The sequence below is a fragment of the Aphelocoma coerulescens genome (assembly GCF_041296385.1).
Source record: "Aphelocoma coerulescens isolate FSJ_1873_10779 chromosome Z unlocalized genomic scaffold, UR_Acoe_1.0 ChrZ, whole genome shotgun sequence".
Lineage (NCBI taxonomy): Eukaryota > Metazoa > Chordata > Aves > Passeriformes > Corvidae > Aphelocoma > Aphelocoma coerulescens.
Window position 1 is genome coordinate 47122863 of NW_027184085.1, and position 14504 is coordinate 47137366.

General features: G+C 52.7%; 1 protein-coding gene across 1 annotated transcript; it reads right to left on the bottom strand.

The window, feature by feature from the left end:
* Positions 1-3750: 3750 nt before the first annotated feature.
* Positions 3751-14397, bottom strand: LOC138103874 (serine/threonine-protein kinase PAK 3-like). The gene is made up of 13 exons (XM_069002483.1): positions 14322-14397; positions 13131-13336; positions 12808-12930; positions 12161-12283; positions 11729-11933; positions 10662-10725; positions 9382-9430; positions 8086-8198; positions 7436-7553; positions 6670-6769; positions 6037-6233; positions 5301-5438; positions 3751-3840 (listed from the first exon to the last, which is right to left on the bottom strand). Exons 1-13 carry the CDS (start codon positions 14395-14397, stop codon positions 3751-3753), a joined length of 1602 nt encoding a protein of 533 aa, XP_068858584.1.
* Between the last annotated feature and the right edge of the window lie 107 nt (positions 14398-14504).

Consider the following 14504-nt stretch of genomic DNA (forward strand, 5'->3'; position numbering starts at 1 on the left):
GTTGGCTGATGGAACACAGTGGGAAAGTTGCAGATTTGCCACCTGCTTGCAGCAAGCAGCAAGCACAGTGACTGTACAGGGAGTTGCTGTCCTGCTGTATGTTCCTGGCAGGAGCCTGTGCTGGCTTCCCAGACCAAGTGTGTGCTGTGCACCCCACGATCATCTTGTGAACATGACTCAGTCCACAAGAACCTGGATCACAGGAGGAGGGCGTGGTGCCCAGCTGGCCAACCAACAGACATTCATCCAGGGAAAGTCCCTCTGAACAACCTGGTGGTCTTTAACGATGGAGTGAGTACACTAATGGAAAAGGGAATGTACAGATGTCATCTCCTGGAGTTCTGTAAGGACTGTGGCACTATTCCCCACAACATCCTTTGCTCTAAATGGGAGAGAAGTGGGTTTGATGGGACTGTTCAGTGCAGGTGGAATTGGTTGGACTGGCATATCCAGATGATCGTAGTCAATGGCTTAGTGTCCCCATTGGCATCAATGAAATGGGATGTTCCTCAGGGGCCCATATTGGGACAAGTGTGATCTTCATCAAGGACATAAGACTGAGTAAACTAGTGCACCCTCAGCAAATCTGTGGGTGACACCAAGATGCAGGTGACATGCCAGAGGAATGAGGTGCCATCCAGAGGGACCTGGACAAGTTCAACAAGTGGGCCCATGGGAACCTCATCAGTTTCAACAAAGCTGGGATTACAGCCCAGAAAGCCAACTGTGTCCTGGGCTGCCTCACCAGCAGCATGGGCAGCAGGTCAGTGGGGGTGCCCCTTTGCTCTGCTCTGGTGAGATCCCACCCAGAACACTGTGTCTAGCTCTGCCCCCCCCAGCACAGGAAGGACATGGACCTGATAGAGCAAGTGCTGAGGAGGCCACCAAGATGATCAGAGGGATGGAACACCTGCGCTGTGAGGGACAGGTCCAGTCTGGAGAAGATAAGGCTCTGGGAGACCTTAGAGCCCTTTCCAGTACCTAAAGGGGCTACAAGAGAGCTGGAGAAGGACATGTAGTGATAGGAGAAGGGGAAATGGCTTCAAACTGAGAGAGGACAGGGTTAGATTAGATGTTAGGAAGAAATTCTTGACTGTGAGGGTGCTCAAGAACTGGCACAGGCTGCCCAAAGAAGCTGCATCTGTCCCTTCCCTGGGAGTGTTCAAGGCCAGGTTGGACAAGGCTTGGACAACCTGCTCTAGTGGAAGGTGACCATGTCCATAGCAGAGGGCTTGGAACTAGATGGTCTTTAGCATCCCTGAAATCCCAAACCATTCTATAATTCTATGATTTCAGGTAAACCAAGTAGCTTTCCTCACACTGGTGACTTGTGGTATTTACTGCATGTTTCACCCTCCAGACCAGCAGTTCTTCATGAAACATAAAAACTACATTCCCCTTTCAAAACTCACAAGATATTATAAAGCTCCATGCTTTCAAGTATTTTTTTTTACGAGAATAGTAAACCACTAGTCTTGTGCACAACAAGATAATAACTTACAGGATCACCTACTGTGGAGTACGAGGCATAAGAATGTTTTATCTCATACATTCTGACTGTTGCGACAGGAAAGTTGTGATTGGAAGAGAGGGTGTTGCAGATACGGGAAAGCACTGTGCTGAGCCAACTTCTTTTTCTGCCTTGAGACTTGTGTTCAGTGCTGCTGTGTGAACTCCCACTCCTGGCTCCCTTCCTGGAGAGCACCAAAGGGCTGACTGCAAATGCCCGAAACTGGCAAAAATCTGTATTACATAAGAGGTGTGCACCAGGAAAACTATAAAAAGAAGTGGGTCAGTCCCCCTCACTCTCTCTTTCTCTCTTGTGCTCTCTTTGTTCACCTCATTTCCAGGTAATAGCTCCCTGACACGTGATCTGCTATCTTTGTTCATCCTGAAAAAAATTTGTAATGGACATCACACACCCTATTGGGTCTGTTGTGGCACAAGGCACCAGGAGAACAGGAGGGAAGTGCCAAAGCCTTGGATGAACTCTCTTGCATACACTATGAATGAGAGTGGCATAGGAAAATTGATCCAATTGTTGAGAGCTACAGCTCTATATTGAAATACTACTGAAGAATAATCGCTTTCAATATACAGTGTAATTCCCTGTATTTGAAAGCCTCTCATTTTCTCCATTTACCTCAGAGCTAACATCAGCTAGGAAGTGATAGGGCTGAAAATAACACCTCAGCCGTTCTGCATCCCAAATCTCAGGAAACATTTATAGAGCTTCAAAAAAATTGCCACTGAACAAGGTGGGACCCAGGGGCCTACAAAGGGTAGGATTGATGAAAACATGGAAAGCCAAGCAACAGTTCATCCACTGCATCCACATCATCCTGCTGCTGCAGTGCTGTGGCATCTCCAAGGAGACTTGCCCATCTGAGGTGCACCTCTGGGAGCTTCCCTGCGCTCATCCATGCACCACAGAGAGCTGCCTGCTATGGACGTAAAGAAAGGACGAAAGAAAAGAAAGTACCAACACAGTGTGGGACAACTCAGAAGGTGCTGCTGGGAGGAAAGCAGTGGGCCCAAATGGGCCGGTCCCAGCAAAACTGGAAGCTGTGAGGCAGAGAGCAAATAGAGCAGGTGCTGGGAGGGCTGCAGGAAGGCAGGCTTAGGAAAACAGAAAAACCACCACCGCCCCAAAGTTTGGAAGCTTCATTCCTCTGCCTCTCGCTTTTAAACCACTTTTTCTCTATTTCTCATGCTGTGGTTTAACCCCAGCCAGCAACCAAGCACCACGCACAGCCATTCTGGCTCCCTGGGGAGACAATCGGAAGGGTAAAAGCTGGAAAACTCACAGGTGGAGATCGATTCAGTTGCATAGGGAATGCAAAAGCCACACGCTCAAGCAAAGAAAAATAAAGAACTCATTCACCATTTCCCAAGGGCAGGCAGGTGTTTTGCATCTCCAGGAGAGCAGGGTCCCCTCACGCCTCACAGTGACTTGGGAAGACAAATGCCATCACTCCAAACGTCCCCTCCTCCCTCCTTCCTGCGCCCAGCTTGAAACACTGAGCAGGATGTCAAATGGTCTGGAATATACCTGTGGCCAGTTTAGATCACCTGCCCTGGCTGTGTCCCCTCCCAAGCTCTCATGCAGCGTGACCCCAGGCCAGCTCTGTCTGGGCAGTTGCGTCCCTCATGCTGGGTGCTGAGCTGAGAGAAGCCGTGGCTCACGCAGATCCAAACTGCACAAGTTGTCACTCCCTCGCCTCAGCCTCAGTTCCCGTGGCAGAACTCGCGTGCCCGCTGGACGCTCACCTGCGCCCCAGCCTGCAAAGAAGCCCGGCTCCCTGCCCCTCTGCCCAGAGCAACACAGACACTCCCAACCTTTCCAGGAGCTGCAACACAACCAGGGCCACGGCGGCGTCCCCAGCAGTGACACCACTGCTCTGCCCCGTTTTGCCCTCCTCTGTTCACAGCTGTGAGCCTGTATCTCCACACGAGGTTGTAGCCTGGAGATAAAGAAGAAAGCAGACTTTTGCCCACTTCCAAACCATGCCACAAACGCCATCCATGCGTCTCCCCATGTTTATGCAGCACCTGACCATTCAGAAGCAAATTTAGAGCCTATTCACAGGGTGAGAACAAAGCGAGTCTTCCAATGAAAGTTTTATAGAGTATTTATTTTGACTATCAATCTAAAAAATTAGAAACTACAAACTATGAACTGTAAACTACAAACTACAAACTATAAAAAACTACCAACTACAAAAAAACAACAAGTGGCCTCTTCCAGGGCTAGTATCTCCTGTCGGCCATAAACTGCTGCGCTGCCATGATCAGAGGCGTCAGGCTGGAGGTCGGCTTGGCTGAGGTTACAAACGGATGCTGCCCAAAGAGAAAAGGAAAAAATTAACTTCTGCTTTCCCAACTCCGCTCCTCACGGGCTCAAACAGGCTTTCTCTGGTTACCAGAAAGACGCAGAAATGAGGGCACTCTCTGCACCTCTGTCTCCACGTCAAGGACCTTGCTACCGTAGGAAAACATGGCTCACAATCCCACAAATCCATTAATCCTGCAGGTGTCTGCAGCTTCTTGCCATTTTTGTTGTGCCCACATTGTGGGAATGCAGCTTGCATGTTTTCCTTTCATCAGGACACTCAACAGGCTTCTTGAGGTTGCCCTTTTCTAAGGTCATGGGCTATTTTAGTTGCTAAAAAAAGGTGAGGAGCGTAAGGCATTCCTCAGGAAACTCCAATCCCTTGGAGAAAGGCTGATCCCCGTAGGATTTTGGCCCATGTTCTGAAAACCACTGACACAAGTGGCTGACGGATTCAGCGCTGGCTTGAAGGGGGAGCAGTGCTGGCACCTCCCTCCACAGCAGGGACAGCCGAGCGGCACCTTCTGCCGCTCCCTCTCTGCCACAACGTCGTCTACATGGCTGTGCCAGGCAGCAATGGGCCAGCCTGGCCAAGTCCTGCTCAGCTGTCCCCACCTTGGTGGCACAAACCTCAACAAGTGGGGCAGGAGGGCCAAGCCAAGGCCCCTCTGAGGCTCACTGGGAGCTCCCCAAAGCCTCTCCCTCCCTCCCTCCCTCCTTTCTTGCTTCCTTCCTTCCTTCCTTCCCCCACCCAAATCTCAAAAGTATTGCCAGGGGCTGGTTTCATTGGCTTCTTCCACCACCTTTTCAGCCCTCCCTACCTGCTATTATTCTACTTCACTTCTTTTGCTACCACATTACACTGAGTGTGTTCCCAAAGTACAAAACTGGGCCACAGAAACGACCATCTCAGCATGGAGCACCTCTCCTCTGAGGAAAGGCTGAGACAGCTGGGCTTGTTCTGCCCCAAGAAGAGAAGGCCCTGGGCACACCTTCTTGCTGCCTTTCAAGACTTCCAGGGGGCTTCACAGCATGTTGAGGACATGTTTTTTTGCAAGCACAGTCGCATTAGCACAAGGGATAATAGCTCTCAACACAAAGAGGGCAGATTCAGATCAGGTCTAAGGAAGAAACTCTTTGTGACGAGAGTGCTGCAACACCAGCACAGGTCGCCCAGAGAGCTGCTCGCAGCCCCATCCCTGGGAACATTCGAGGTCAGCTCAGATGAGGCCCTGAGCACCCTGATCTACTTGACAACGTCCCTGCTCCTTGCGGACCACTTGGTCTGGGTGACCTTGAAAGGCTCCTTCCAACCCATCCCCACCCAGGATTCTCCTTCGTTTTTCTTTGAAAAGCCCCGAGACTGGCGATTCCTAGGACTGGTGCCCCTCTGACGCCTTGGATTGAGCGGATGGGAAGCCCCTGGCAGAGGGCAGCTGGCGCACCCTGCAGCCGCTTGGCCTTTTACCTGCAGAAGCTCCTGGGCAGACCAGCGCCTGTCCTCGTCTGTCTCCAGGCAGCAGTGCAGGAAGTCTCGCAACCAAGCGGACTGCTGCCTGGGGTTCTGCAGCTTCGGGGTGCCCCCGGTGCTTATCAGCTGTCGAACCTAGAGAAGAAGGAAACGCCGCGCTCTGCCTGTCTCCTTTGTACGCCAAACCGCTCACCCAGACCCCACGGGAGAAGCTCCACTCTCCAGTGGCACTTCCCTCCCTGCCACAGGCTTGGACATGCCCTTCCTACCCCACACAAAAGAGCCCAAAGCCAGAGACAGCCACAGCTAGTCCACTATGCAAAGGCTCCTGCTGTGCCCCCGATGCCATTGGCTGACCAAATTGGGAGCAACTCCATTGGCAAAAGCACACTTTGCTTCTCTGAGGAACGACACCAGCTCTTACAGGCAATTTGGAAGAGGGACTTTGGTCGAACTCTACAGTTTCCAAGGATTAGTACATAAAATAATATCTATTATTATACACTGCTCACTGCTCCCTTAGGCAGAGCTTCCATCAAGCAAAAGGCATCACAAAAGGATTTTTTGGTGCTGTTTGTGATTAAATGCCAAGGGGACGGTCTGGACAAGAAGCACGAGAGACTATGCGGCCTGGAACCTATCGTCTTCAGGTGTTAGGCAAGCTTCCCGGGCCGAAGAACGGGGCCAGACTTTGTTAGAATGACAGCAGAGTCTGAGAGCAGTTGCAGCGTACCATGGCAGAGGTGTTCATCAGGTAAGGAGGCGCTCCTTCCACCATCTCGATCCCCACGATGCCAAAGGACCAAATGTCCACTTTGGGGCCGTAGGGCTTCCTGGTGAAAATTTCTGGCGCCATCCAGTGAGTAGTCCCGGCAGCTGATCTCCGTTTGCTCTGCTCAGGGGTGAGCTGAGCAGCGAGGCCAAAATCAGCTGAGGAGAGAAATGCCCTCTGGTCAAGTCGGCCCCGAATTAGGAAAGCAAACCAAAGAACTCCCCGCTGTACCAACGTCCCAGAAGGCAGTGTGGAATCTGGCTGCAAAAGGGGCCATGCTGGCATTCCTCCGGCCTGCAGCCGAGGAAATACGGAATTGGCCACTGAGCAAAAGCCCCCAGTTTCGGGCAGTGGCTTTCAGTCCCCTGAAGCTTTAGCCCGTAACGGCCTCGCTTGGGAAGGGACACGCACAATCCAGAGCCACTCCTGACACCTTCTTCCCAGCCACACCTCCCTGCACGTTGCAGCTGTGCTCTGCGCTCGCAGCAGGGCAGCCTGCACTGCCACGGGCACCACTCTTGGGGACCTGGCAGTCACTCAAAGGCAGCCCCACACCGCAGCCCGCCATGGCTGAGCCTGGCCAACAACACCCACCCAACTTGACAGATCCGTCCAAGCCCAGGAGAATGTTGTGGCTTTTGATGTCTCGGTGGATCACTTGCTTGGAGTGAAGGAAATCCAGGCCTTGCAGGCACTGAGAGAGAGAAAAGAAACACGAGCCTAAGAGTTCCTCATCTGATTTCATCCCACAAGCAGGGAAGTGGCAAACCTGCAAGACCGACTCGCTGGGGGATGCTGAGCCATGGCAGGACAGGCTGCTGGCAAGGGCAAGAGCTTGCTGCTCCAACACGAGGACAGCAGTGCCTTTTTAAGTGAGGGCATGCATATTCGCTTCTGAGACAGAAAGGGCAACTGTTCCTCTGGCCAGTGGCCTGCAAGCACACACTGAAGGAGCGCTGCTGCAGGGGCTGTGCTCTCTCCAGCCAGACGACAGCGGATGCTTTTGCAAACACCACTTTGGGTGCAAGCATCTCCTTTGAGCCTGAGCTTTGTGAGAGTCCCGAGAGTATCTCTTTGTCTTTGCCACTTGTCTGACATTGTGCCACCAACCCGTTTGCTCTTACAGGGAAGGAATGCAGTACACTTCGGGTCCAGGCAAGTGTTCAGAGAGGCAAACACAAACAAACACAGCTGGAGAAGGGCAGGCACGCTGGCAGGCACTATCGGGTGCTCTTGCTGCTGCCAGTCGTAACAGAAAGGCAGGAAGCAAGCTGGGAAGATGAAATCACTCCTCTCCTTACCACCTCTTGGGAAGGACCATCCCGCCCAAGCCACGGGAAGCACAAGCGCCATCCCTCACCTCCCGAGAGACAGCTGCTATCTCTCCTTCTGCCATGCGAGTCTCCCTAATGACATCGTGTAAAGAGCCTCCGTCCATGTATTCCATCACTAGCCAGAGCTCCTCGTCCACCAGGTAGCTGAAAGGAGGAAACAACAGCGTGGAGATGAATGCGCACAGTTACATGACCTGATGGATTCTTGTCTCCGTGTCTCTCTCGGAGGAAGGCAGGAGCAAGTGAATAGTCATTCACTAGGCTCCACAGGCCTTGAACTCTGTGCAGTCTAAAAGCCTTCTTGGTATCCACACCAATGCAAAACACTGGGAACAGGCAAAGGAAATAAGATCTACAGTGCTTTGTCAGCACTTAAGACCCGAGGGAAAAAATCAAGCCCCAAACCTGTTGGAAAATGAAGTGCAGGGAGGGGGGAACTTTGAGGCTGTTGGCTCAGTAAGGTAGGGCCGAGTCAGGTCTTTGAAAGCGCACTTCAAACTAGGTATGCCAGGAAAGATTAATGCAGCCCCAGTGCAATCTCCTCCCAAGACGCCGTAGATCAGCAGAGAAACAGGAATTAACAGCTCTGTTCTCTGCCAGCCACCAAAGGAGTGGCTGATCCTTTGGCTTGCAGGATGGCAATGACCCTTCATGGCAGAAGAGCAGAACCACTCACCTGTCTACGTAGTTGACGAGGTTGGCGTTCTTACTGTCGCGCATGACCTGGATTTCGTTCACGCACAGTTCGGTGCTGCTCTCTCGCAGGAGACTGATTTTCTTTATGGCCACCTGAAACGACATGGAAAACCGTGAACCAAAGAAGGCTGTGGCAGGAGACCACAACGGGAACGATGAGACAGTGATTTTGGGATGACAGAGCTGGGCGGAGCAAAACCGCCTTGCGACGGGACATCAGAGGAATTCGTAGCTGAGCTTGCAAGAGCCTCTTACGCCGCTCGCTTGGGCGCCAGTCCCAGGACACAGAGCCAGAGAGCCTTTGCTTTGTACACCCAGGCGAAACACGCTCTAAACTCTCCACCTCAAAGCTCTAACAACACTCCCTACGCCCACAGCCTTCCCCCAGGGCCTTACTTTATCTTCAGCATTTCCATTCACACACCTCTTGCAAGCAGGAAGCCATTCTGTGCCGGTGAAAATGGAGCCAAACTGCTGGGAAACCACTGGCAGTTCTAGGGGGTTACATCATTACTCCAGCAACCGCTGGCATTCTTGAGTGCACAACAACACAGCAAACTCTTACAGACATGACGGGTAAAATGCCGTCCTAAAAGCATCCGGAGGGTTAAACCCCAGGAAATACAACCCTACTCACTTTACAGAAAAAATGCTGTGATGATGAAAACATCATTGAGGCTACCTCCCAAAAAGACAACCCTAGCCCTTCCACACTTCAGGAGCTGTCATTTTGCTGCACTAAAACACTTTCCTTCGCACCACGGACATTTGCAATTACTGCCTGACTGCAAAAAGGAATAGCCCACGCCTTGCTCCTCTAGCCGTGCACGCCGGGCTCTGAGCATGGCATAGGCCCTTGAGAGTCCCCTTGCAGACCTCTCTCTCGAAGCACAGTTCCCAAGGGCAGCCCTGCAGGTGGCTAAGGAGCTACCAGCACGATTCCCATGTATTTGCTACGAGCCAGAAACGAGAATTCAGGAATCCTGAGCTGCCGGCCCCAAAGAGCAGTGCCGTGCTCTAAGACACCACCTTGGCACTAAGACCCAGCTGGCTGCGTCTCCTCCTAGGAGAGAAACCGCCTGGCCTCCTCGCATTCCTTGGGGCAGCTGAGAAGGACAAAATCTGTCCCCACTGTATTTGGCAGGCGGACACTGCTCGGCACTTCAGTGGCCCTTGGAAGCAAAGCTCTACTGGCCAGCCAAAGCTCAGCCACAGCTGACAGCAGAGGGGAGGGCACTCGAGAGCTGCAGAAGCTGCGGCGCTGCCTGACGCTTACCTCTTCTCCTGTGGCAGTGTCCACTGCCGTACACACAGTGCCGAAACCCCTAGAAACAAAACAGCAGCGGAGAAAGGAGAAGTCCTTTAGTCCCTTCAAGTGCAAGACACTGCGGCCCAGCGGGAAGAAAAGGCCTGGGGCAAATCTCAAATGGGACACGACAGATTCTGGTCTGGGTCTTTTTCCCTTTGTTCTTTCCGTGTGTGCACGTGGGTGGGATTTTTCCAGGCACACACACTCCGGCTGGGCCTTCCCACACCTCTCCTTGGAGTCTATCTGCCAAACTCAGGCAACACCACACAGGCCTTCTGAGAAGCCTGAACTCACGGAACAGCCATTAGAGGAAAAGATCTAGAGACAGATCCTTCCTCCAGCTGCCAAGGAAAGTAGTCTCCAGCCACAGCCAGAGCAGCCGAAGGCCTCCATTGTTGCACACACAAATGGAGAAGTACTCTACACAGGGCATCCCTAGACAGCTTCATTCCGGGTCCAGAGCCATCAGCAGCTGCTTCTCTTCGGTGCCCCAGACACAGGAAGGACTCTACTCCTCAGGCGAGTTCTTGTACACTTGGCTGCTCCCAGAGGAAATGCTGCAAATCCATCCCATTTACAGTCAGCAGAGCTGGCTTTCAAAAGGGAACAGCTTGGGGGATTCTTTGCAGGAAAGGCCAAATCCCCACAGGATCCATGAGGGCTCTGCCATCAGGCAGGTGATGCCTTTTCCTCTAGAGTGCATCGGCACCGGCGTTTCCCTGAAGCTTTGGCTTTTGCCACCTCAGCTATAAAAGAGAGTTGCTTCTTTCACCTCTGCTTTTGGCTTCTAGACTAGGTGACGGTCATCCTGACCACTGAATCTTGTTTTCAGCAAAATATTGGAAAGAAATGCTACTGACAGCTGTTCTCTGGCAGCTCTCAGCTGCTAACTTGACCTTTGAGGCAGCACACTTTTTGCTCCTTTCATTCCCACATCTTCTGTATTCTTTTGGGACACGTAAAAATGGTTTCTGCGAAGAAAAGCGGCAAAGAGGTGCCACACACTTGAGGGACAGGAGATCTGCCAGGCGCTGCTCTTTGCCGCAGAAAAGACATTGCCAGCATCCAGGTGTCTTTGCCATGCCTTCGGACCACAGCTATAAACGCTGACCAGTACTGAGGGACGGGAGCATCTCAACGCAGTGTCTGAACAGCTTTGGAGCTTGCCTGACGTCACGCTGGGGAGATGTGACACCAGCAAAATACACAGCCCCTCCCTTTGAAGAAGGAACGGTGGCTGCACTCACCCTTTGCCAATAGTTTCCAGTTCTGTGTATTTAGCCTCGGGATCTCCCTCGCTCACCAGCATCCCTGAAAGAAACCAAAGGAAAGATGCTCACTTCACAACAGAGATCCCACCCTGCAGCAGATCAGAAAGGCAGCCCCACTCTCTCTCCCCACTCTCCTTGGGGACACCAGGCCCTTTCTTCTCAGTCACTCAGCGAACCACAACAACAACCGCACCACTACAACACCACCACCACTACCACCACAGCAACAAAACAGCAACAAAACAGTCTGTGCTGCAGCTCTGCAGCACAGATTGCCTGCGCAAAGCCTGACTGTCTAAACTAAAAACTAAGCACATGGAGAATCAGTCAGAGGAGACACGGATCAGAAAAGACAGCAGTAACCAAGAGAAGTGATTGTTGTCTAGAAACATTAAGGGCAGCAGGAAGAAGAAAACCTTTCTGTTCTTGGGAATAAACACTCTGTGACATTCAGCCAAAGCTTTAATCCTTGCAAATGTAAAGGCAGGCACCTTGGGTTCTGGAATCAACTTTTATCAACAGCTGCCCTTTCCAGAACAGGAAGAATATTGCCAAGTGCTTCCAGCAGAGGCACGATCTCCACCTTTCAGCACTTTGCCTAAACAATGCCTTTCTCCCTTTCAAGAGCAGCAGCTCATCTTATAACCCATTGCGCGGGCTTTAGGAATGAGGTCCCTCATCTTTTAGGACCGGGCTACGTTCTGAAGATGACCTTGGCTGTGCCCCCCAGGAGCTGGGCCCAGAGAGCTCCTTGAGGCCCACTCATTCGCTAGGTCACAGCCTCCTGCTCAGCCAGAAACAATCTCTTGCTTCCCTTCTGCACAGAGGGCAGCTCAGGCAAAGCCAAGCCAGGCCGAGCTGCCCTCAGAGGCAGGAGAGCCTCTGAGGTGCTCTCTCGCCACCTCAAAGCACAACAGCAGGTCCTGTGTGGAGGCCTCAGGACCCGACACTCCGCTGAGGAGAACAGGAGGTGGGAGGAGCTCATGCTGACACATGCACACACAAGGCACTGCTCCAGCAGACAAGGAATACACAGGACATACTCAGCATGGCCAGCCACTCCTCCTCTGTCTTCTCCTGCAGGTCCTCAGTGCTGCCAGAGGAACTGCTTGTGCTCCAGGTGCACGAGCTGCTTGTGCTCCAGGTGCACGAGCTGCTCGTGCTCGAGTTTCCAGCTCGGGGACTGGAGGCTTCTTCAGAGCCTGCAGCTGCAGCCCGTGCAGGTGCCAGGACAGAGGAGGTGGAGCTCTGGGACAAGAAATGACTTTGGGTCAGAAGGGTGCCTGGCAGAGATGCCCCTCCGATCCCATTTCAAATGCAAGCCCCTAGGAAGATGCTGCCGGCCACATCCAGGGCTCTTCACCTCTCGGCTTTTGCTGCCCACTTCTCCAACTCAAGGCGCAAAATCCAAAGGCTGCTTTTACACGAGGGACTAAATGACACCAAAGACACTGCTAACCAAAGCAGGCACTTACTGATGTGAGCTGCTCAGGCCGTGGGCTGACCGCAGGGGCAGGTTCCTTGGCACCCTCCTCCTCTTTAGCCTCTTCCTCGGGTACAGAGGCAGCCAGAGCAGGTGCTGACGCTGCCCCTGTGCTCTGTGGACAGACAGCAGCATGAGGGACGGGGAGGAACCTGTCAGGCAGAACCTTTAGATATATTCAGCGGCAGACCCCGCTGTATCTCAGCTGTTCCTTTAGCTACTGACAGCTGCTCCATGGAGAGGGCCAGGTCCCTCCTGGGGACAGTGACTCCTCCATGCCCTGCGAGGCTGTGAACTGCATCTTTGCACTGCTTTGAACTGCATCTTTGACAGAGAGCCTGCACAGCCACAGGGCACAAAGGGCCTCCCTTGTACCCCAGGGCAAAGACATCCTAATGCTACCTCTTGTCTCTTGCTAAGACAAATTCACAGCCCCTGTCAGAATAGTGGGAAACTGATGTCTAAACATCCGAGTTCCACACCCCTTTTCAAGGGCTTGTGGCTGGGGAAAGCGCTCTGGAAGCGCTGGAAAGATTCCAGGCCTCAGCATCTTCAGCCACACATGGGAGATGCTGTCTGATCAGAAACCTGCAGCTCTGCTTTGCTCCAGCCACAGGGCTTCCCAGAGCTGCCACTTACTGATGCTGGATGCTCAGGCCCTGCGGTGGCAGCAGATGCAGCTGGGTTGGCATCTTCCTCCCCTTTGGCCTCGTCTTCAGGAAGACACACAGCCAGAGGACGCTCCGAGGTTTCTTTTGTGCTCTGCAGACAGACAGCAGCATGAGGGACAAGCAACCTTCTTTATACTCTGCTCTAGACCCAGATGCACTAAGGAGAAATCATCTGCAGAGAAATGGGATCCTCAGTTGTTCAAACTCAAGTAAAATGGGCCAAGTAGATGCGACCGCACTCTCTTGTACAGGAGAAATTCCATCATGGCTCAAAGCACCAAGCAACCCCACTTTCATCTGATCAACAGCTCTGAAATGGAACATGGAGACAAAACAGGCAGGGATCCCCTGCAGCTGCTGCTGCTGCTGCTGCTGCTGCTGCTGCTGCTGCTGCTGCTGCTGTTGCACAGAGCCTGGACTGTACTTTCGTTCATCTGACCAGGCTGGCACTGGACTGCAACAGGCCCAGCTCACAGCTTGCTCCAAGTCGTCAAATGCTACCAACGCCAAAGGCTCCTTTCCCACTCACCCACAGACTGGATTCTCTCCAGGCATGGGCAATGTGACCTGCAACACACAAGGGAAGAAGAACCAGATGCTGTAAGAAAACTGCCTGCACTGGGCAAGCCCACCAAGAAGTCAACCCAAGGGCAGAGCGTTTTGCTTTCACTACATCCCTCCAGCAGCAATCCGTGTGCCACACAGCAAGCAAGATAACAGCACAAAATGCTGCCTTGTGTCTACCTGTTGTCCTCTTTGGCCACTCAAGCCACAGAAACTTGAGACTAAGAAAGCCCAAGTGGTTCTGTAGTAGTCAATGCTTCTGCCCCACCCCACCCAGCAGGAGCTACAGCTCCTCCCCTTCCTGCACTTCAGTTTTCTGAAGAGATTGCACACAGCAATTCCCATGAGCTTGCTGAAAATGATTCCACAGAAAAGCTTCCCCCAAGTCCCCCTCAGCCGTGGTGGCAGTTCTACTGTGACACAGCACAGGAACAGCTCCTGCGTGCAGGAGCATACAAGAACTCTTCTAAAAATGTCTATCTCAGAGGCCTTTTCCAAGCTGGTTCTGGGATTTCATCACAGAGCCAACGGCTCTTTTAGCACGCAGGAAATGTCAAGTTCCACAGGCACATCCTTGGGATGAGGGAATGCAGAGGAGAAGATGCTTCCCCTCAGTCCTAGAGAGCAGCGCACAGTTTCTACAAGGACTCCTGCCAGGCTCTCCGCATCTTCCCATCTTGGAAGATGTCTTGCTTCAGCCAGCAAACTGAGGAGACTGCACACTCCACTGCCACAGGCCTTGCCGGGATGGGGGGGAGCAGAACCCCTGCAGGCTACATTACAAATGCTGCCCACGCCCCGCTGGCTACAGACACGCCCTTCTTAGCTGGAGCTGTTGACAGCAGCTTTACCCCACTAAAGGCATCTTCACAGCAATTTGGTTTCCATATGCTGCACTGAACAAAAACGTCTACTTACGTGCCAGGTGGGTGAAAAAGTACCCAGAATAAGCCACGGAAAATGCCGTGCAAACTGCAGCACACACTCCCTCCATGGCTCGAGCAGCGCTGCTCAAGTTTGCACCGGACAAGACTCCTGGGGAAAACCAAAAAGACTCAAGAGTCCCGTCAGGGTGCAGCCTGCTGGCAGAGCCCTCCGCGA

Excerpts from the sequence above, each read along its gene's own strand:
- LOC138103874 (XM_069002483.1), bottom strand. The coding sequence starts at position 14,397 with ATGGAGGGAGTGTGTGCTGCAGTTTGCACGGCATTTTCCGTGGCTTAT. Across the intron at positions 11,934-12,160 it reads GGCCTGAGCAGCTCACATCA|AGCTCCACCTCCTCTGTCCT; the intron begins GTAAGTGCCTGC and ends TTCTTGTCCCAG. Across the intron at positions 9,431-10,661 it reads CTGGAAACTATTGGCAAAGG|GGGTTTCGGCACTGTGTGTA; the intron begins GTGAGTGCAGCC and ends TTTTGTTTCTAG.